A 23,546-nucleotide genomic window follows, 5' to 3' on the forward strand; every position below is an offset into this window, starting at 1 on the left:
CCAAGACCGGTCTTGGTCTTGAGACATCCAACTCTACAAAGAAAAACACCACCTACGTCAGGAAGAGGTCAAAGCAGGTGTGGCCAAGCAGGAAATGAGCAGAGCAGTGGGACTTTAGGACCAAGGAGAACAGATGTTTCGGCTAACCTGGTAAACTTCAATCGTCTTGAGAAAGAGACACCTTTCTGCCCCTTTGCTCTGGAAGCTGCTCCTTGGAATATCACATATCATAACTTGGACTGGGGGAAATAGAAGTTCTTCTACAAAATGTTTACCTCAGCACAATCCATGTGAATAAGTTAACAATGCTTTTAAATAACTTAAACAGAGTAAAATACTGATCCACTGGAATCACACTGAAACTAAAAAAATAATTAACTTTCAAACTGCTAAACTTTAATCAGATTAAGAGTTAAATATATTTATATTGTCTTTATCATTTTTTTTTTGTACAAATGAAGAATAAAGAAAACTGATTTTCCTGCATTTCCCAACTCAGCAGAACAAAGTGATGAAGCGTTCTCCTGCTGATACTGTATAAGCAACCTAACAATAATGACAATATCTGCATTTTAACTCAGTTACTGTATTAATTTAACTGTTAAGTCAATATTTCATTTGGACCATTTTTATATAATCTATAATGAAGGATCACATTTTACATGACAGTGTTCACTTGTAGGACCTAAGGAATAAATAAAAATCCACAGGATTTTATTGAAGTTGGTTTTGCTGGCTTTTCTTCCCAAGAGATACGTTTTTATTTACATTGATACTGATTAAACATGACTAAATTTTACTAAAAGAAACGTTTTCTCTAAACAGTTTATCAATGTGTAGCTAGGAATACAATCAAAATGTGTGATTAGGAGACAACAACCTGTGTTACATATGTAACTAACCAGAGGACAAAATGTGCAGACAGAATGTTTAATCTTATTCTAAGTTTATAAATGAACAACATTTTTCAGATTTATCATTAGACTTCAGACATGACACAACTGTAAAGATCACATCTGGTAGTAAATTTCTCAGTAATAAAACACAACAATTTTTATTTATTATGTGATGTTATTCAAAGCAGAGAATTTAAAACACGGCATAGTGAATTCATTTAGAAAAGGCACTCTCAATAAATGAAAGAAAAACTTATCAGCCTTGTTTCTTTCCCATTATTTCTTCTTCCACACAGGTATAGAGGTCTGTCTGGGGGCAGCAATGCAACTGGTCAAACATTCGCCAGAGTTTTTCAGACACACAAAACAAAATGTCACATTACATCGAGGGCAATCAACTGATGGGCAAGCCATCGTGCTGTGCTCCAACAGCAAACCACAGGTAGGACAGGCACGGACAGAGGGACAAACAAGGACTCCAGAATCAAACTCATCGTCATCCTCATACTCGGACTCAAACTCATCGTCATACCCATGAAATGTGATATCTGGGCATTTCTTTAGTGTTTCTAGTGATGGGTTGCAGCAGCCACGATTTCCACAGCGGTCCTTCCGAGGCCGTGCACCCTTCCATTCCCTCAAACACTGCCAGCAGAATTCAAACAGCCGTCCTTTTACTGCTGTGCACACTTTACAGAGGACATTCAAATCTGACCCATTCTCTCTCGTCACAGCGAATCCACATCCAGGACACTACATGGAGACAGAGGTGGGGCAACATTTTATAAATAGCAAAATGTCTATCAAGTCTAAATTCACAGTATATAATAACATGTTGATGAAACACTTACCAACTTGGTAGTAAGTGTCTGCCTGGCAGCGTTGAATTCCATGGTTTTTTGGAAGTACTCCATTTCTTCAGGGGTCAGAAGAGCCATTTTACAAACCTCAGCAAAAGTCCACTCAGCACTACAACCAGACCCACCACACACAAACCTGCTTCTACCCTTTATTAAAATATGGAGAGGTGAGAGAATGATTAGACTCACATGTCGGAAACAAAACATCAAACAAGTTGATGAGTTTTTTCAAGAAGTTACATTATTAAGAAATATTTCATCATACATCAGAAATGTCCATCTATATGTACAAATATTTGATGAAACAGAGTTTTGTTTCTATATGTTGTCTGAAAGTCATTTATGCTCTTTACGTTAGAGAAACACTGAAATTATCGCAGCTGTAACAGAACAGGTGGAATTCAAAGCTACACTGAAGCCTCACTGATGTATTACAGGTTTCAGTGCAGAGGCAATTTAACTTAAATCATTTAAATGCTACAAGTTACAATAGAGAAGACGGAAGCTGAACATTTCTGACTGTTTTATTTATTTCCTTGCGAGCACAGCAGGTTTCTGCTGAGAGAAGTTCATGAATTTACAGCACTTCAACGCTCTGTGTGTTGATTTCAGTCAGCGTAGCTTCTTTCTGTCTCCGCTACATGGCAGTAAGCGTTACAGTCACACCAATAAAAAACAATGATGTATTGGCCACTGTTTTCATTATTCTTTATTTATTCACGTAGATGTAACATAGTCAAGTTAAGAATCAACGCAACCCTGCCGGATGCTGTTTTTATTTGTTTGCTTGTGTATTTTAACAAAGCCAACCTTTAGTGGCCTACCTGGTCCAACAACCTGCGACACCAGTTGGTGAGAGAGGTCGGGGTCACAGCGTGACCACAGGACATCTTAGCTCTGCGAGATATGAAGCCTTCATACAAAACTGAGAACAATCACACAGAAGTAAAAAAATCAATGTCACACACGAATAAATGTGCATGCATTCTTTTTTACTCTGGTTAGTGTGAAAACACATAAAACTATTTTTTTAAATTCTTTTCATTATTTATATTTTAGATTTGAATTGGTTCGATGTCACTTTGAAAAGTGCCCACATGATACTTACAGTCCAAATCATCCTCTCCATCTACAAATGTAAGTGTGGGGTCGTGAGGGTTGTAACACTTCTCCTGTTTTGTTGGCGCGCTTGAAGGCATCACACTGAAAAACAACAACAAACAAATCAGAATGAACACTTCCAGTTGGACTTCAAAGTAGAATACTTTTCCTAGAGGCAGATACTTCTTTTTAACATGACGTTTGTGATCAGCGGCTTTGTGTTTCCCAATTGCCAGTCTTGGCAGCCGGGGATCACTCCGCTCCTGGCCGACGCCCGGCACACAATGCACCCGACCCCTATGGCGCCTTCTGCAGGTGGTGGGCCTGCGGGAGGATGGGCCCATGTCACCTTTTCGGGCTGTGCCCGGCCAGGCCCCATGGACTAAGGCCCGGCCACCAGACGCTCGCCCTCGGGCACCCTCCCCGGGCCTGGCTCCAGGGCGGGGCCCCGGTAACCCTATCCCGGGCAGGGTAAACTGTTCCCTTGATGTTTTGTTCATGAGGGTCTTCTAAATCGCTCTTTGTCTGGTCCCTCACCCAGGACCAATTTCCCATGGGAGACCCTACCAGGGGGCAAAAGCTACATGTGTTTTGTGGACTTGGAGAAGGCATTCGACCGAGTCCCTCAGGGTGTCCTGTGGGAGGTGCTGCGGGAGTATGGGGTGTCTGGCCCATTGCTACGGGCCATTCGATCCCTATACAACCGTTGCAAGAGCTTGGTTCGCACTGCCGGCAATAAGTCGGACTCGTTCCTGGTGGGTGATGGGCTCCGCCAGGGCTGCCCTTTGTCACCAGTTCTGTTCATAATTTTTATGGACAGGATTTCTAGGCGCAGCCAAGTGGCGGAGGGCTTTCACTTCGGTGGCCTCAGAAGCTCATCTCTGCTTTTCGCGGATGATGTGGTTCTATTGGCTTCATCAGGTGAAGGCCTCCAACTTGCACTGGAACGGTTCGCAGCCGAGTGTGAAGCAGCGGGAATGAGGATCAGCACCTCCAAATCTGAGGCCATGGTTCTCAGCCGGAAAAGGGTGGAGTGCCGACTCCGGGTCGGGGATGAGTTCCTGCCCCAGGTGGAGGAATTCAAGTATCTCGGGGTCTTGTTCGCGAGTGATGGGAGAAGGGAGCTGGAGATCGACAGACGGATTTGTGCTGTGGCTGCAGTGATGCGGACGCTGCACCGGTCCGTCGTTGTGAAGAGGGAGCTGAGTGTAAAAGCGAAGCTCTCAATTTACCGGTCGATCTACGTCCGGATACAAGTGGCGGAAATGAGCTTCCTCCGAAGGGTGGCTGGCCTCTCCCTTAGAGATGGAGTGAGAAGTTCAGCCATCCGGGAGGGGCTCAGAGTAGAGCCGCTGCTCCTCCACATCGAAAGGAGCCAGCTGAGGTGGTTCGGCCATCTGACAAGGATGCCTCCTGGGTGAGGTCTTCCGGGCATGTCCCACCGGGAGGAGGCCCCAGGGCAGCCTTACCTTACTCAGGTAATTGTTATTTTATATATTATGCTGTATGTTGTTCAATACATTTCTATGCAAAACAAGAGAAATTTCAATACACAGCAGTATATTCACAATTGAAACCAGATATTTACATACACTTTAGGGAAGTGTTTTTACTGTTAAACATCAATTTAGAGTAAACAGAATAAAGAGAGAGATGTCTATTTTTGTATCACTGTCATCAAATTTAGGAGTACATATACACTGAGATTATTTTTAATTAATAAGAAAACTGCAGACGATTCCATTCTGAGCTTAAGAAGCTTCTGATTTAGGAGTAAAGTCCACGTGAGTAAATTGGTGGCACACCTGTGGACGCATATAAGGCAAAACACAGAGCCCGTTTCTTTGACATGGGAAAATCAAGAGATAACAACCAAAACTGATTTGATTTTTTACAATTAAAAAAGTGTTTGTGTTTTTATCTGGAGAGTATGTAAAAATCTGGTTTATGATAAGTTGATGATAAGCCCAACAAGGCTAAATAGTTAAATAAACTTTTCTGAATCCAAATAGTGGACTTTGGTAGAATTAAAAAAATAACTGTAGTACAGGTCTATAATGATTTTCAGTGCGACTATTATCTAGTTTTTATTCTAGTTCTTTCTTGGATAAGTCCTAAGTAGTCCTGATTTTGAACTGTTGTAGTCCTGTTTTAATTCCAGATCAGTTCTGGGTCTGGTTGAATTGGGGTTTAGTCCTCGTGCCTTGATACAGCCCTGATTTTGTTCTGCCTTGCTGCCTAATTAAAAAAGATATATGGTGAAAAGGTAGAAAAAGTAGATATATAAGTACACATATGTCATGCATGTGTGATATTCTTTTTCTTATATGAAGTTATTCTATTTCGAACAAAACTCAAAACACAGCCTAATAAATCTTCAACTTCACAGCATGTTTATCAGTAGTTTCTACCGCCCCCCTCCCCCATGCTTTGAGTCTCTGGCTCCGCTGTGACACTGAACGATCACATCGCGCAGTTTACAACAATAACAAAAAAAAGCCCGTGGAATCAGAGCAACAGGTGCACGCAGTGTTACCTGTGCTGCGGAACCGGGTATGGGGCCATCGTCGCTCTGTACGCGGGAAACTCTGGATACAGGCGATAGACATGTGGCACGCTGATGAACGGAGCAACACCTAAATCTGGGTAAGGCACACCTGTGGTCCGGTTGAACATCTGGCTTGGATTTTACTGTCACTGCGTTCTGTCTCTGGTTACGGAAGAATATCCTGCGATGGACTGAGAGTTGCTTTTGCCTGCGCTGAATGTAGGCAGCGATGCTCCTCCCCTCCTCTCTCTATTCGCGCGTGCGCGCCTATGTGTGTTTCAGGCTCTCACCTCTGAGAAGAGCGAAGAAAAAGTCCTTACCAAACTGGTAAATGCAAGGCAAAAAGTAAAAACAATTACCTAAAGTCTGGGATATAAAACTTTTTGAGACTTTCATTAAGATTTTAAATCCTCCAGCCAGCATTAAAAGGTGTGATGTGGTAGAACCTTTGTGAACGATTATATGAAAGTGAATTTAAAGACAGTAAATAGATGACACACTTTATTTAACTCTTGAAAAATCAAGATGGTGAATTCCCAGTTCTTCCCTTTCCCCCCTCCTTCCCCTGTCCTCTCAGTTTTCCTGGGAAAACTGATTTCACCAGTTATCCTTTCAGCTGTTTGAAGAAACATTAAACACTAAACCTACCCTCTGCACACACCAGGGAATGCCCCTAAGATTTTTTGTGTTGATATTTTTTCCTTTCGATTTCAACCCAGCGGTTATGAGAAGTCACGTGACTACAGATTAGAATTCTTGATTATTTTATACACTTTTATTTCACATAATCCGTGTTAGTGCTACTAACTGTAATATTTGAGGTGTATTTATTTATTTTATAAATAAATCTGTTTGGGTTTGATTGCACTACTTTTGGGACCTTGCATCATGTAGCCAAAGTTGAGGAAAGTACCCGATCTACAGATCAGAGACTCTGGGTTGGATTATCTGAGTTTGTGCATGGGCTTCATGTGTTGTTTTTGTCATTGTGGTGTTCTGAATATGCATCAAACTGGATGTTAAAATGTTTTAATTTTTTATATGGTTATACAAAATGACTAATGAACACCAGATCAGATCAATACCATGTTTATATGTTTACAATGTTATTTCCTGGTTGAAAGGAAACAACGAATGGACAACCCCGCCCCTCAGGCGAAGTTAAACAAATTGGTAACACACCTTGCACAACTTGTTGCCTTCAGACTGATAACCTGAAAGGATCGCATCCTGACTTCCTAACAAAGTGATGTGTGCCGCCGCTGTATTGCCTGTGAGTCCGATGAGGGGGGTGAAACGGCGCATGAACCAGCTGCCAGACGTGACCCTGAGCGACGTCAAGAGGGTGCTGAAAATCTGCGCAAACGAAGGTAAAAATATTAATTAATTAATTAATTAATTAATTAATTAACTTAAAAAATGAAATTATCGGTTCTCAGTGAGCTTACATTCAATGTTTTAAAACATGTTTTGCATTTGCGTTTTTCTCTAGCGCATGAAATTTACACATACAGTTACTTGGACCTGTATAATATCAATATAACTGCTAACTGCTGCCGTCCACCTTTACTTTCAACAATAACTTCTGCTACTGTTCACTCTAAAGCGTGGAAGATAATATAGTTTTTTATAATGTCATTGTAGCTATATTTAGTCTAAAGGCTGCAAAGTAAAATCCGCTCTGACCCGTCTTATGTGTGTTTAGGATACACAAAGAATGATCAAGGAAAGTCACATGACCACGCCTCTGCACGACTGTCCAAATGTGGAATCAAGCCCAGTTCAGCTGTGCAGACGGTGAGGAAGGTTCATGGCGGGTGAAGGAGTCTATCATTAATTTGAGCTTTCTTCACATGTCACGTCTCCTTTCACTCTCAACACTAATTTAATACTACGTGGAAAAATGATTAATTTTGTGTAAATTTTTATCTTACATTTTTATCGTAACTTTATATTTGGGTATAAAAACATGAACTGACTCTGAAGTTGCTCATTGCATTTCAAAAATTGTTGCACTTAGAAAACCGGTGACATGTTTCTAAAAAAAGAAAATTGTGTTTTTGTTCTGTTGTTATGATATGTAATCTAAGAAATGTGTTAAGCGCTGTTTAACAAAGGTACTAACTGTCACCTCTCATAACCTTAAGATGGAGAACCTGGAAGGATTAAGGCTTCATCTCCTAGGAATGATTGAAATCATCATTATCTGTCCTGATGGTCAGAGGCATTCGATTTGGCTGCACAAGATACAGCTGGAAGCAATGATTGTGGGCTGTTTTAAAGGGGAAGTGCTGAAAAAGCTCTTCATCCTTGGTAGGTTACTTAAAAACTGAAAACAAATACATTAAAAAATGTATTTATCACTACTAAGTGATTCTACATTCAAAAACTTGGTTTTGTATGTACCTTTTTATTTTTTTTATTTTTTATTTTATGTTATACGTATGGTCACTTAGACTAAAATTGCTTAGCTGCTAACTGCTACCAGTCACCTTTATTTTCAATCAAACTCTAATGCAGGGAAGATAATATGATTATTTATAACATATGTGCAGTTATGTTTAGTCTAAAGCTGCAACTGCAAAGTAAAACCCTCCCTATCTGTGTTAAGTTTTTCTAGATTACACTTTGGAAAATATCAAACTGCACTTTAATGGCAAGCCACTGGATGACAACTCTGCATCACTGGCCGATTGTGGAATCAAAGACGGCTCAGCTGTGCAGATGACGAGGAAAGTTGATGGAGGCTGAAGGAGTCAACAATAAATTCATCTGAATGCATCAAAGTTACAGGAAACACTGAACTATAAATACACATAAGTAACAAAATGCATGATTCTCATTGGTGTGACATCTGTGGTTTTCATTCTCCTTTGCACTTTCTTTACATTTTACGGTTTGTGTCATATCTATGCTTGACACTAATTAAATATTAATTGGAATAATTAATGATGAATTATTGTGTACATTTTTCATGTAAATTTCTATTTTTTATAACAACAAGTTGGTGGACCTTCTGTGCTCACAGTCAGAGGGGTGTGTGTGTGTGTGTGTGTGTGTGTGTGTGTGTGTGTGTGTGTGTGTGTGTGTGTGTGTGTGTGTGTGTGTGTGTGTGTGTGACCTTAGATTATTACGTTTTTTGAAAGAGATCAAAATAAATCTAATGGTACTTAGAGCAAGATCCACAAAACAAATGCTGAAATAACAAGTGTATTTTCAGGTTCCCATTTTACACATTATCCTTTTCTGATGTAGATAAATAAAGCATATCAGCAAATGTTAATGTTCTGATCACTGATGCCTGAATGTTTGGTAGTTTCCACTTTTTCTGTCAGTGACAGCTTTTGAAATCATGTTTAATAAATTCTTTCTAAGCTGAGCTGAAAGGCATCATGATGATCATTGTTTATGTGTTTCAGTTATAATTAAACTTGTTGATGCACAAATGATTCTGGATTAAGTTTTTAAATTGATGTGTTTATTTCTGCAGCATGTTTTGTTCTATTAGCAACCAAGCAATTAAGGTAATCCTCAGAATATGTTAAACGACTAAAATGTAAATATAGAAAAAAAGAAATAGAAATCTCGCTTTCTCCTGGTTTGCATTTTTTAACGTTGATAACAGAGAAGACTGTCTCAGAGGAGTCAGACAGTCATAGATAAAATTAAATATAAAGGCTTCCAGTTTTCAACTTGAATTTTGAGAAAAATTTGTACTAGATTTTCTCTTCCTGTAAATACTTCTATAGAAGATAGAATATATAGAATATGCGGTCCAAATGTGCCAATGTTGATTTATAAATCAACATTGGCACATTTGGACCGCATTTTTTGATAAAGTATTATGAAGGATCACATTTTATAAGATCATTTATCTATATGAGCTCCAATCAATAAGCAGGCAGGAAGAAAATAGGCCAAAGGTTTACATCAAATGAGGTGTTGCTAACTTGTTCACATGTATGCATCAAATTTGGCGATAAATGCTGTGTTTTATATTTACACACATACTAGTCTTTAATAGTCAGCAAAAGAAGATGCAACATTGGTTGCACATAACTCGAATTGTAAGATGTGCTGGGCATGTAATTTAGGTTTATATTGTTGGATTGTCATTTGTGCTTAGAAACACATACTCATATATGCTTAGAGGTATATAATCAATTGTATGTTGATAGAAGGTCTGATCCTTAGTAGTCTGCAAGCACTGCATTCTGGCATGGACACACATTCTTAGGTCATGAGAGAGGTCGTACCTTCTCTTTCTGATTTATACTATGGGAGGACACCTACTCTGTATCTGTTTAAGTATATGAGCCTTTTGTTTAGGTGGTCCGCTGTGTTCCTAGCACCGGAACCCTAGCTTTGGGGAGTCATTCGCAGAGTCATATTTTGACACACGCACACGCGTACTTACAAATACACAGAGGCAGGTACTCTTTGTTCACATGTATGCTTGTGTAAGATGTCATATGTTAATGAACCTATGCATATTCATGTACCACAGTAAAGAGCAGTGCCCCGGGGGTGCTAAATGAGAGGGACTGGGGTTCAAGCGGCAGGAGCAGCGCTCGTCTCGCTCTCTCTCTCCTGCACGAGATCACACACAGAGCTCTGGTGCGTCTTGCTTTTGCCATTGTAGCAGAATTGTCTCTGATTGTTCCAGGGATGGTGTTGTGCCCTAGACGACCCTATCAGTAATGACGATACCATGTAACAATAAGTCATTTTACTTGTTCTAAATGTGTGAAGAGAAAATGAGAAAATGATAGCAAAACTGCTTAAAACTTCTGGCACTCTACAACCCCCTGCCATGCTTATTTAATAGCCTTCATTCCAGGCCTACAAAATGGTTTCCTATGTTTATTATTGTAAAATAAATAAAGAAACCAGAAAAGCACCAAAGTGCCTGTCAATCTCTCGTTCCACTCCCCCATCATTAATGAACAAGTCCTTGAGATACTTGAAATCTTCCACTCAGGGCAGCAGCTCAATCCAGACCAGTGGTGCTGATGTGCACTCCACCCATTTCCAGCTGAGAACTGTGGTCTCACACTCGGAGGTGCTGATTCTCAGTCCAGCTTCTTCATGCTCAGCTCAAATACCTAAAAATAACTGAGATATGAAAAAGCTTGTTTTGAAAATTGAAGCTTTTGAGACCTCACAGTCCATGAAGTGAAGTGAAAATGAGTGGAAGGATCTTAAAAATACTGCAAATTCTTTAACTGATCAAACTGTGTAATCGGTTCATGACTCACATCGCAGTAAAGCCACGTTTGGCCGTTCATTACCTGCACAAACATTGAGAAGGAAAAAATGAATTTAGAAGATCTTGCCCTGCAACCAACAAACTGTAGAAATCAAACTTTTATTGATTTCATAGTGAAACAACATTATCTGTAGACAAATTTAAAGGTTCAGTTTTCCCAGAATTATCCACACTCTGTTCATTTGGATCCCAGCTGTTATCCTTCTCAGTTTTGAGCAGTAAACACAGATGCTGACATCTGCAAACACCAGGGAACGTCCCCAAGATCGTTTTGTTTATTTTATTTTTGCTACTTTCAGTTTCTCTCCAGCAGTTACAAGAAGTCATACGACTGCAGATCAGCACTTATAAATAAAAGTGTTAGTGCTGCTGAGAGTCCAGGTTTATTTATTTATGTAATGATTAATGGGGTTTATCCATTTATCTTTTGTAAACTTGCATGGTGTAGTCAAAGTTGATCTGACTAGTGGTGCTGTGTTTTTAGTGTTATGACCTGGATTTATTATTTTATTTGAAGCGTTTGGGGGATTATTGTGATATTGTGCCACTGCAATGTTCTGAATGTGCATCAAACTGGATGTTAAAATTATTTAATCTGAATGTTTGTACAACAGGACTTTTGAATCCACTCACAGCAACCATTTGGCACAACAACCAGGATGTAAAGAAACAAATAAACCAAATGAAACATTGTTCTGGTTACATAACAAACACTGGTGTGGGCAGTTTTTAGTTGTTGGGTGGTTTCCAGTGTTCATCTTAATTGAATTATGTTGTACAACAAGATTTACTTCTATACTCAGCTATGAGGCATTATGATGAGCATTGTTTACTTGTTTTACTTTTAGTTGAACTTTTTGGTTTACACATCATCTTGGGTTCCATGTTTAAAACTTAATGTGTATTTTCTACAACTTTTGTTCTGCCGGAAACCATAGCAATGCAGGCACCATCTCAGCAGCTGCCCGCACACTACCTGTGCACCACGATCAGTTGCTGAAGGCAGTGGCTGAGAGCTCACCCTTATCTCACAGTCTCAGGCCTGCTTTTCTGAGGTGTGCATATATCATAAGCTGGATTTGGGGAAATAGAAGTTCTTCTTTAAAATGTTTACCTCGGTGCAATTAATGCTGTGATTTACATGTGAAGAAGTTAACAATGTTTCAAAATAATTTAAACAGAGTAAAAAATACCCTTGAATCACACTGAAACCAGAAATTTAAGTGGCTATTTTCCAAAGATCAAGATTAGCAAAACCTGGTGCAAAGAGGAACACAACCGATTTTAGGGAGAGGTTGAAGCAGACATGGACAAACACTAAATGAGTAGAGCAGTGTGGCTGTGAAAGCATGGACGTTTTGCCTTGCCTGATAAAGCTTTATGTCTGGGAAAAGGGCAAGACACCTTTCTGTTCCTTTGCTCTGGATGCAGTTTGGAATATCACATATCAGAACTTGGATTTGAGGAAATAGAAGATCTTCTGTGTAATGTTTTTAAATAATTTCAATAGAGTAAAACATATACTGATCCCCTGGAATTACACTGAAACTAGAAATTTAAGTTAACCTTCAAACAGCTAAACTTTACTCAGATTAAGAGTTAAAAACGTATATGTTGTCTATTATCAGATTTTTGGGGTACAAATAAAAAACAGAATAAAAACAGGTTTTCCTCCATTCCCCTACTCAAACAGCACAAAGTGATGACGCCTTCTCCTGCTGACACTGTATGAGTAACCTAACAATAATGAAAATATAGGGATTTTAACTCAGTTACTGTATTTTCATTTCATTTGTACCACTAAAAAAATAATGTACCATAAAGGATCACATTTTACATGACAGTGTTACACTTACAGGACCTAAGGAATAAAATGGCAGAAAGAAAGAAAAATTCACAGGATTTAATATGGTTTTGCAGTGTTTTCTTCCCAGAGATGCGTTTTTATTTACATTTCTATATTAACTTTTATTAAAAATAGCAAGGTTTTATTAAAAGAGAAGTTTGCTCGGAACAGTTTAGAGGAAACAAGAGCAGTCCTCACGTACTTAGGAATACAAACAAAAATGTGTGTTAAGGAGATGACACGGGTTATATGTGTAACTAACCAGAGGACAGCATGTGCTTACACACAGTGTTTAAGTTTCATTCCCATTATTTCTTGTGCCAAACAGGTATAGAGGTCTGTCTGGGGGCAAGAATGCACCCGGTTTTTGTACATTCAACAGGCTTCTTCAGACACACAAAGCAAAACCTCAAATTGCATCGAGGGCAAACAACCGATTTACAAAGTATCTTGCTGTGCTCCAACAGTAACCCACAAGTGGGACAGGCACGGACCGAGGGACACACACAGACACCATGATATGAATTTAATGTCATATCTGGGCATTTTTCTAATGTGTCTAGTGACGGGTTGCAGCAGCCATTGTTTTCACAGCGGTCTTTTCGAAGCCGTGCACCCTTCCATTCCTTCAAACACTGCCAGCAGAATTCAAACGGCCGTCCTTTTACTGATGTGCACACTTTACAGAGGACATTCAAGTCTGATCCATTCTCTCTCGTCACAGAAGATCCACATCCAGGACACTACATCGAGACAGATGTGAGACATTTAATACCTGATGAAATGTCTAATTACAATTCTACATTTACAGTAAACATAATATTAAAATGAAACTCTTACCAACTTAGTAGCAATTGTCTGCCTGGCAACGTTGAATTCCATTGTTTTTTGAAAGTATGTCTTTTCTTGAGGGTCCAGAAGAGCCATTTTACAAACCTCTGCAAAAGTCCACTCAGCACCACAACCAGACCCACCACACACAAACCTGCTTTCACCCTTTATTAAATAAGGAGAGGTGAGAGAATGATTAGACTCACATGTTGGAAACAAAACACCAAACAATTTGATGAGTTGTTTGTTTTCCCCTGTAAGTTAGATTAAAAATCATAAATAGTGAAATATTTCATAAAACATCAGAACTGTATTGCTATATGTGGTAATTATTTGATGAAACACACACATGATTATCACAGCTGTAACAGAAAAGCTGTAATTCAAAGCTTCACTGAAGCCTCGCAGAGGGCAGATCAGTCAGCCAGCATGCACAATCAACCATGTTGAAAAAGAAATCTATTAAAGGTTTAATTGCAGAGGCAATTTAACTTTAAAGGATTTAAATTCAACAACTTAAAACAGAGAAGACAGGAGCTGAAAAATTCTGTCCTTTTTATTTATTTCCATGATCAGGCAGCAGGATTCTGCTGAGATAATATAATTAATTTACAGTTAATTACAATTTGCTCTGTGTGTTGATTTAGGTCAGCGTAGCTTCTTTCTCTCTTTCTCTTTACATGACAGTAAAAGTCACAATCCAATTCATTACAAAAAATAACGATGATATAATTGCCACTGTTTTCAAATTTTCTTTATTTATTCACATTCATGTGACATTGTCCTGTTAAAAATCAATGCAACCCTGCCAACCCTTGTTATTCATTTATATATGTCTGCTTGTTTATTTTAACAAAGCCAACCTTTAGTGGCCTACCTGGTCCAACAACCTGCGACACCAGTTGGTGAGAGAGGTCGGGGTCACAGCGTGACCACAGGACATCTGAGCTCTGAGAGATTTGAAGCCTTCATACAAAACTGAGAACAATCACACACAAGCAAAAAAAAAAATCAATGTCACAGGAATAAATGCCGATGCGTTTTGTTTGACCTTGGTTCATGTGAATGCAGGTAAAATTATTTTATTTTATTATTATCGTAGTTGAATCTGTTCGATGGCACTTTGAAAAGTGCCCACGTGATACTTACAGTCCAAATCATCCTCTCCATCGACAAATTTAAGTGTTTTGTCATGAGGGTCGTAACACTTTTCCTGTTTTGTTGGCACGCTTGGTGGCGCCACACTGCCAAACAACAACAAACAGATCAGAATGAACACTTAACGGTTTCACTTCGAAAAAGAAAATCCACCTGAAGATAAAATAGTGTGTTCGCGGCAGTGTTGCGCAAATTTCGGATACGTGCACACGTTTTGTGTTTCTTCTTAATATAAACTTTTTGATCCGCGGCTTCGTGTTTCAGTAGCTACCACTGTGATGTCAGACTGTGACACTGAATGATCACATCGCGCAATTTGCAACAATAGAAGTCCAAACATAAGAATCGTTAGCAGTGAAATCAGACCACACATCAGTCAGTAAACCACGCAGAGTGTTACCTGTGAGCCGGGGCCATCGTCGCTCTGTCTGGATACAGCCGAGAGACATCTGTCGCGGTGACGAACACCGGAGCAACACCTGACACTGGGTAACGTTTGGCGTATAAGGTGTCGAGCGTCTGACCCATGGTCGCTCTGTTAAAAATAATAGCAAAAAAAAAAAAAAATCCGTAAAAATTTAGGTTGGTTGTTGTTAGGTTCGTTCTTGCACCGCAGTGCAACATATCATGACTCAAAGCTACAGATCCTTGAATCTGTCACTTCCTAAATACATCTCTCCACCCCTTAGTTTCACACTCCTCCGTCTCTTCCTCTCTCTTGTTGCTGGTGCTGCCGTAGATGGTGCAGAAGCTGCAGCCCTGCAGTTAACATGTCGGATCATTTAACAAAGTTTGGTGCATCTATTTTTTAAAATATTTTATTTAGCAGTTTTAGTGCAGAATATAAATAAAGAACTAACTAAAAAAAATATTCCACACAAAAAACAGACAAACATGTTGAGACATTAGAGACTCAAAAAAGAAGAGAAGGTGCAGAAACCAAGGATATCCTTCCCAATAGTAGCCATAGTTAATGTGGGAACCCTCAGGTAAACAAATGAATTGGCAAATAACTTTACAGAAAAAGTTGTCATAAAATGTGTTGACATAAAATGTTCTTATAAATGCAGATCGATGTTACACTGGGCCAAAAAAGGCCCCCACATCGTCCCAAATTAGTTTTGAGTGCCAAGTTTATTTAGTCTGAGCTTTTCCAGTTGTAGAACAGACAGCATCTTGTTGAGCCAGTACTCCAAACCTGGTTGGGTAGTTGACTTCCAAGTCAGTAGGATGAGTTTCTTTGCCACCGCCATCCCAGGGTCCACAGCCATCTGGAGATAGAGGGGCAGCTGACGTGACTCTGAGGACCATCCAAATATTGCCAGGTACTGTGTATATATATATATATATATATATATATATATATATATATATACACAGTACTTTTCCATATCAGGGAAAATCTGTGGGTTAAAAATACTGTTCTTGCTTTAACTGGTCTAATTGTGCAGCCAGTGCATGCCTCATATCACAGTAAAGCTGCTCATTATCTGCACAAATAAAGATATCAAATGTGAATTTAGAAGACTTTCGTCTTTGCAACAGCATACTCTGCTGCACAGAAGGTCATATCTCTTTGTTGAATCTTCTCATCTTGCCACTGTGCTGTGATTCTGGTTCTGTTATCTTCATCAAAAGATTTATTCTTGTTTGGGTTTTCCATTCACAGTCTCCTGTTTGCTGGCACGAGTGCTGTGGTGCTTTGCTCATGCTGCACCATGGTCATTCTGCCAAATTCCTTCCTCACTGCACACCTCCATCTGCATCACCCTCACTACTCTCTGTCAGCAGATTCCCAGTACCCTTGTCCCTCTCCTTCCCCTGTCCTTTCAGTTTTCTGGGATTGTTGCCAGTCGGTTCATTTGGATTTCACCTGCTATCCTTTCACCTGTTCGAATGACGAGTAAACACTGAAACTGCCTTCACACACACCAGGGAATGCCCCTAAGATTTTTATTTATTTATTCTTTATTTCTTTCGATTTCAACTCAGCAGTTATGAGAAGTCATGTGACTACAGATTAGAAGTTGTGATTATTTTATACACTTTCACAATCCCTGTTAGTGCTGCGGGGGGTCAATGTTTATTCATTTGTTTAATGACTTATGGGTTTTATTGCACTACTTTTGAAACCTTCCACCAAGTAGTTCAAGTTGAGGAAAGTACCTGATCTACCAATCAGAGACTCTGTGTGAATTATCTTACTTGGAGAGTTTGTGGGCTTCATGTGTTGCTTTTGCCAATGTGGTGTTCTGAATGTGCATTAAACTGGCTGTTAAAATGTTTTATTTTTTATATGTTTTTACAAAAAGACTGATAAATTCACTCATAGCCATCATTTGGCACAACAAACCAGATGTGAAGCAGCAAAAAACAAAAACAAAACAACAACAACAACAAAAGCAGACAAAATGGGGTGGTTGCAGGTCAGCTACTAACTGCAAGGTTGGTGGTTCAATCCTAGTCTGCTTGCCAAATATCCTTGGGCAAGATACCAACCCCATGTTGCTCTCCAATGCACTTTATTTCCAAGTGTGAATGTTAGATAGTAAGCACTTAACAGCTTGGAGAAAAGTGCTTGTGTGATTGGGTGAATGAAGTAGTTGTATAAAGTGGAAGTGCTCAGATAGAGTAGAAAAGTGCTATAGAAGAACCAGTTCATTACAAATGAGAGTGTGTTAGGTAGTTTTCATCAGAATGATAACATGTAAAATCTTGCTTAACAGGGAGATTTATTTCTACACTGAATTCCTTGGCATGGTGATGTGAACACTACTACCATAAAGCACCTTTAAGCTTGGGCTCTTCAAGGGCAAGCAGCAGCATTATTAATTACAGTACCATCTCCAAATTGAAGGCCAAGTATAGCAGGGGAATGTCATAGGGAAACTGTAGGATGATGCACTGGAACCAGAACATGGTGAAGCTTTAGGTTCTGCAGTGACTCCAGATTCTGCCTATAGCAGCTGGATTGTAGGGTCAAAGTGTGGAGCTGTTTGGGATTAGCTCAGAAGATTTGATACTCAACTCTGCTTCTCAACCTACAAATCCATTTTCCTTTATTTATTTCCTTTCTTAGAAGCATTGTTAAAACTATATATTAAACTGCTTGTATGTTTAACTTCAGGGATTCTTTTTTATTTTGAAATGGAAATAATTTATTTTAATGAACTGCATGTTTTACACATCAAGTTTTAATTAAACATACTAAAATCATTTAGTAAACAATCATCATTAAATTAAAAAAAAAACTGCACTGAACTGTGATATAATCGTCAAGTATCCAGTAGCCAGGCCCCTTGGGTCGATGCAGGCCATTTACCATTTACCAGGATAGGATTCACCCTGAATTCATTAAGGCACTGGATGTTGTGGGTCTGTGCCTCTGAAGTGGCAGACCATAGTGGTGGTTCCCCTTTCAGCTTCCCAAGTAAGGTCTAAGCCAGGGTGCTGGAGACGAGAGTCGATCTCTTATCTGAACCTCAGATTCAGAAGCAATGCTGTTTCTGTGTGGGTTGCAGAACATTGGTCCAGCTCTATGAGGATGTTTGGGAATTTGCCTGCGTGGTCTACATTACATTACCAGTCCCTTTACAACCATAACAAGAGCCTATTTCAGTAGTCAAATCTGTTCCTGTTTTGGGTTGGACTCTGCCACCATTGCCTTTGTCAATGATTATGTTCACAACTTTTCTGGAAATTCTAGGCACAGCTAGTTGGCAGAGGGTTTCTGCTATGGTGGAGTTACTTGGGATTTACACTTCAGTGAGAAGTCTGTGCAATAGGTACACTGTAACTGCAGACCCCTCTGAAACAATATAACATACCCTAGACCCAGGATATGCTTGACAGATTATGTCTGTCAGCTTGCTTGGGAACACCTTGGTGTCCTCCCAGAAGAGCTGGAGAAGGTAGCCAATGAGATCGAGGTTCTGGACATTATCACCTTGAATACTCCTCCCAGCAACACAACAAATAAGTGGCAGAAAAATGATAAAAGGATGATGTCTGTGATGACTGAATATCTCATCACGTGCAGTATAATCAAAACATTCAGAAGATCTGGAAAAATCTGCACATGCAAGGGAAAAGGCCGAAAAATCGAAATTGGATGCTTGTGGTCTATGGACCGTAAGACAGTACTGCGCTAAAAACAGACATGAATCCATCATAGAAATCACTGAGATACAGCATATAGAAATCAATCATAATAAATGTTATCTAACTTTCTCTCTCTCTCTCTCTCTCTCTCTCTCTCTCTCTGAGAACTAGATAGATAGATAACATCTGGCAGGATTTTAAGCATCAACCCAATCTGGCAACCCTTATTAGAACCCTCAAACTTTACCAAGTGGAAACAACAGCAACCATGCGAATGTACCCTGGATAAGGGTTTAAAATCTGTGATAAGGTTGAACGTAATTGGCTAACAGTAACTACTTTAGCTAGCTTACCGCACATGCGGTGTGGCAAGATATATGCACTTCTGACGTACGTATATATGCACAAAAATGTTTTAAATCATTCTCCATTCCATGAAATTATTACCTTTTACTTCTAGAACTGGTAACAGCAACACCGTCAGCTGACTCTTTCTAGAGTTTTTGTGTCTTACATTACAAAAATAAAAAACTACATATTCAGGTTTTTACTGCAGGTAAGAGAAGTTGGACAGAATATGTTAAAGTTGTAGCAGAATGAAGGAAAAGGTTAAGAAAAATAAAATGTCGCAACTTGAAAAGGAGCGTAGCACACTTTATAAAGCCAGTCCAATAAAGTACCCAGCATGCATGATGCATCCATCAACGCAATAACCGATACAAAAGTAAGTAATTGATTTATCTGCTTTAATTTTTACCGGGTTACATTACATCATTTATTGTGTGAGTCATGGTGTGATGTCAGAATCAAATAAGCGGACAACAGGCTCTTCTGCGGTGGTCTCATGTGATCAATTACCATCGTTTATGGAGCTCTATAGTAGGGGAGACCGGGGATAGTTGTAACATTTTTGACATTTCTGTCTGTAAATTGAAGCTCTTTTAAGGTAGTGGATTCAAAATGTAATGCAAAGTATTTACATGTCTCGGCTATTAAATAGTGCAGCTATTTTCTCTGCAGTACAATTACCCATTGCATGGTATGGTCTCAAACACGAAGAGTGAAATGTTACAATTAACCCCATAGTCTGGGTTAGTTGTAACATATCCTGGGGTAAAATGTAACACAATGAAATAAGGGTACTAACAAAACATTAACGTGTAATCTTTGTTTATTCAACACATGAATGCACTTAGAGCCATTTATGTAGCTATGTGTGTGTGTGTGTGTGTGTGTGTGTGTGTGTGTGTGTGACAGAATGCAGAAATCTAGCTTTTGAACATATTCCAACCCCCCAAAAAAGACAAATTATGGAATTTTCTGCAACTGAATATTTCATTAATTTTGGTTGGTCTTCCTTGAGTTTGGCCTCATTGGCTCAGTGGGCATTATAACCTACAACTCTTGCACCAATTTTGAACATAACAATGAAGCTGAAAAAATGTAGTTGTTCACCAGCATCGCAATTCCATTACTTTTTATCATGGCTTACCTTGGTGTGGTTTGCAAAGTGCTTCAGAAAGATGAGGAAATCTGTTTCTGGCACCCATCCTGATTTATTTCCACTACCAATACTTCCTACTGGTCCATCTCTGACACAGTGGTCTGCATAATGTATGTGTGGGAACACAAACAGTGGAGGAATTGTGTTGCCAATGGCATTAACCGCATATACAAAAGCGACCCTAGTATCATTAATAAAATTGCTACCAGTCAGCTTTATTTATTATTACATTCTGATGAGGCTCACTCTAACATAGGGAACAGAATAAAATTATTTATGACATAGTAAAGTAAAATCCTCTCTGTGCTTTGTTAAGCTTTTGTAGGATACACAAAGGATAATATGAAGCTGCACGTTGATGGCACGCCACTGGACGACGACTCTGCACCAGTGACAAAATACGGAATCAAAACCGGCTCAGTTGTGCAGATGGTGATTAAGGTTCATGGAGGATGAAGGAGTCCATCATGAATTCATCTGATTATATCAAAGTTACAGGATACACCAAAGTATAAATACATGTAAAGAACAAAACTCTGAAGTATGGCATCTATGGCTTTCCTTCTCCTTTGTGCTTTCTTTGCATTTTATGCCTCCTACCATACCAGCACTAATTCAATATTGCATGGAAGGAATAATGATTAATTGGGGTGTACATTTTTAATTAACCAACTTGTTATTTTTATTAACAAGTTGGTGGGGATTTGTGCTCACAGTCAGAGGTGTGTGCGTGACATCACGCAGATCCACTGTCTGAAACTGAGGATACAAACAATAAGGAAGGAACCTTGTAAAATTATCATTACAGGAAGAACAGGAAAAAAATGTAACAGTACATAGAGCAACCTCCACAGAGTAAATGCTGAGAAAAAAAGTGATTTTCTATTTACTACTTCACGCATTATCCTTTTACAGTCTACATGAATAAATACATATCACCAAATGTCATTATTCTGCTCACATTCCTCTGATTTCTGTATGTCGAGTGGTTTAGTTTTTATGTCAATGACAACATTTGAAAACATTTTGAAATCATGTTTGACTAATTTAATCTAAACTGAGCTGAATAGCATTATGATGAGCATTGTGTGTTTCATATCTATTTAAACTTTTTTTATTCAAAAATGACCCTGGATCATGTTTTTCAATCTAATTGTTTATTTTCTGTGACATGTTTTATTCTATTAGCAACCACAAAAATGTATATTCATAAAATGTTAAATGACTGTTAAATATCGAAGAAACAAAAATAAATCTGGCTTTCTCATGGTTTGCTTTGACAAAAGAGAAGACTGTTTCAGAGGAGTCAGGGGGCATGGAGAAAATGAAGTCCAAAACCTTAGTTTTGGGGAAAAGAAACATTCTCTGGGGAAATTTCCAGCTTAACCTGATTATTGTACTAGTTTAGCTGTTCCTGTAAATACTTCTAAATCAACATTGCTGCATTTGGACCACATTTTTCAATAAAGTATTGCAAAAGATCACATTTAACGTTTTCACTTATCAATATGGTCTCTCAGCAATAACATTACAGGAAGGAAGGAAAACCCACAGGTAAAATAAGTAAAATATTAAAAGGTACAACATTGGTTACATGTGGATAAACTGAATAATGACATATACTAACCATGTAATGCTGCTCAGCTTTCACACAATATTATTAAAAGTTAACTCATTTATTCTAAATGTCTAAAGAGAAAGTGATAGTGAAACTACTTTAAACACAGGATTTCCCCTGGGACTCTAAAAACCACTGTCATGTTTATTTGATAGCCTTTATTCCGGGCCTATAAAACGAGTGGAATTCCCAGCATTTATCATTTCATGATTCTAATAAAATTACAATAATATTTCTAAACAAAGAATACAACAACAACAACAATAATACCACTCTATCTCTAAGGCTGAGCCCTCACCCTTCAGGAGAAACTTCTGCTGCTTGTATCCACAGTCTAATTCTCACAGTCACTACCCACAGCTCGTGACCGTCACAGTGAGGGGAAGAACGTGTAAATTATCCGCTTCACTTTTACGCTTAGCTCTCTTCTCCACACCAAACAAGTAAAACACCAAACTGCCTGTTAATCTCTTGCTCCACTCCCCCATCACTCGTGAACAACTCCCCAGGAGACTTGAAGTCCTCGACTCCAGCAGCTCGTCTCTGACCAGTGGTGCTGATGGGAGCTCCACCCATTTCCAGCTGCGAACCATTGCCTCAGACTTGGAGGTGCTGATTCTCATGCCAGCTTCTTCATTCTCAGCTTCATTACCTAAAAATAATGAGCTATGTAAAAGCTTGTTTTGAAAATTGTGACTTCAAAAAAAGAAGCTGAAGCTTTTGAGACCTCACACTCCCTGAAGAGAAGTGAAAATGTGTGGAAGGATCTTAAAAATACTGCAACTTCTTTAACTGCTCAAACTATGTAATCAGTGACTCACATCACAGTAAAGGTGTTCATTACCTGCACAAACATTGAGAAAATATGTAAATTTAGAAGATCTTAACCTGTAAACAACAACATACTAAGCCGTAGAGATCAAACTTTAATTGCTTTCATAGTGAAACCACATCATCTTTAGACAAATTTAAAGGTTCAGTTTTCCTGGAAATATCTGAACTCTGTTCATTTGGATCCCACCTGTTATCCTTCTCAGGTTTGAGCAGTAAACACAGACACTGACCTCTGCACACACCAGGGAACGTCCCCAAGATTGTTTCGTTTATTTTTCTTTTGTCATTTTCACTTTCTCTCCAGCAGTTACCAGAAGTCATACGACTGCAGATCAGCACTTATATGGTTTTGCTATATGTAATAAAAGGGTTAGTGCTGCTGAGAGTCCAGCTTTATTTATTTTTTATCACTCTTTTATGAACGTACACCAGGTAGTCAAAGCTGATCCGACTAGTGACGCTGTGTTTCTTGCATTATGACCTGGATTTATTATTTTATTTAGAGAGTTTGGGGGATTATTGTGTTCCTTTTGCCACTGCAATGTTCTGAATGTGCATCACACTGGATGTTGAAATTACTTAATATGAATGTTTGTACAACAGGACTTATGAATCCACTCAGGGCCACCATTTGGCACATCAACCAGGATGTAAAGAAGCAAAAACCAAACCAAACATTGTTCTGGTTACATATCAAACACATATACAGACAGTTCTAGTTAATAGGTAGTTTCCAGTGTTCAGCTGAATGACGGTGTTTGAAATCATGTTGAAAACCAGATTTACTTCTACACTCAGAAGCATTATGATGAGCATCGTTTACATGTTTCATCTTTAGTTAAACTTTTTCGTTTACACGTCGACTTCAGTTCCATATTTAAATCTTAGTGTGTATTTTCTGTAATACATTTTCTGCAACCAAACCAATGCAGGCAATGTTCTTCATAATGTATCACTTAACCAGCACTAAGGGGGAGAGC

General features: G+C 38.9%; 3 protein-coding genes across 3 annotated transcripts; 1 reads left to right on the plus strand and 2 right to left on the minus strand.

The window, feature by feature from the left end:
* Nucleotides 1-916: 916 nt before the first annotated feature.
* LOC147335660 (uncharacterized) lies at nt 917-5,615 on the minus strand. The gene is made up of 5 exons (XM_086280800.1): nt 5,394-5,615; nt 2,865-2,959; nt 2,581-2,681; nt 1,748-1,903; nt 917-1,649 (listed from the first exon to the last, which is right to left on the minus strand). Exons 1-5 carry the CDS (start codon nt 5,531-5,533, stop codon nt 1,173-1,175), a joined length of 969 nt encoding a protein of 322 aa, XP_086136926.1. The 5' UTR covers nt 5,534-5,615; the 3' UTR covers nt 917-1,172.
* A 954-nt stretch (nt 5,616-6,569) lies between these two features.
* On the plus strand, nt 6,570-8,350 carry LOC147335661 (uncharacterized). The gene is made up of 4 exons (XM_086280723.1): nt 6,570-6,775; nt 7,111-7,202; nt 7,553-7,718; nt 8,017-8,350. Exons 1-4 carry the CDS (start codon nt 6,655-6,657, stop codon nt 8,154-8,156), a joined length of 519 nt encoding a protein of 172 aa, XP_086136849.1. The 5' UTR covers nt 6,570-6,654; the 3' UTR covers nt 8,157-8,350.
* Nucleotides 8,351-12,474: 4,124 nt separating this feature from the next.
* LOC147335662 (uncharacterized) lies at nt 12,475-15,196 on the minus strand. The gene is made up of 5 exons (XM_086280714.1): nt 14,910-15,196; nt 14,501-14,595; nt 14,229-14,329; nt 13,361-13,516; nt 12,475-13,263 (listed from the first exon to the last, which is right to left on the minus strand). Exons 1-5 carry the CDS (start codon nt 15,131-15,133, stop codon nt 12,829-12,831), a joined length of 1,011 nt encoding a protein of 336 aa, XP_086136840.1. The 5' UTR covers nt 15,134-15,196; the 3' UTR covers nt 12,475-12,828.
* Between the last annotated feature and the right edge of the window lie 8,350 nt (nt 15,197-23,546).

Source organism: Aulonocara sp. 'chitande type north' Nkhata Bay, linkage group LG3, assembly GCF_057382095.1.
Source record: "Aulonocara sp. 'chitande type north' Nkhata Bay isolate Kocher_YH1m ecotype deep benthic linkage group LG3, A_spYH_male_GT1.1, whole genome shotgun sequence".
Classification (NCBI taxonomy): Eukaryota; Metazoa; Chordata; class Actinopteri; order Cichliformes; family Cichlidae; genus Aulonocara; species Aulonocara sp. 'chitande type north' Nkhata Bay.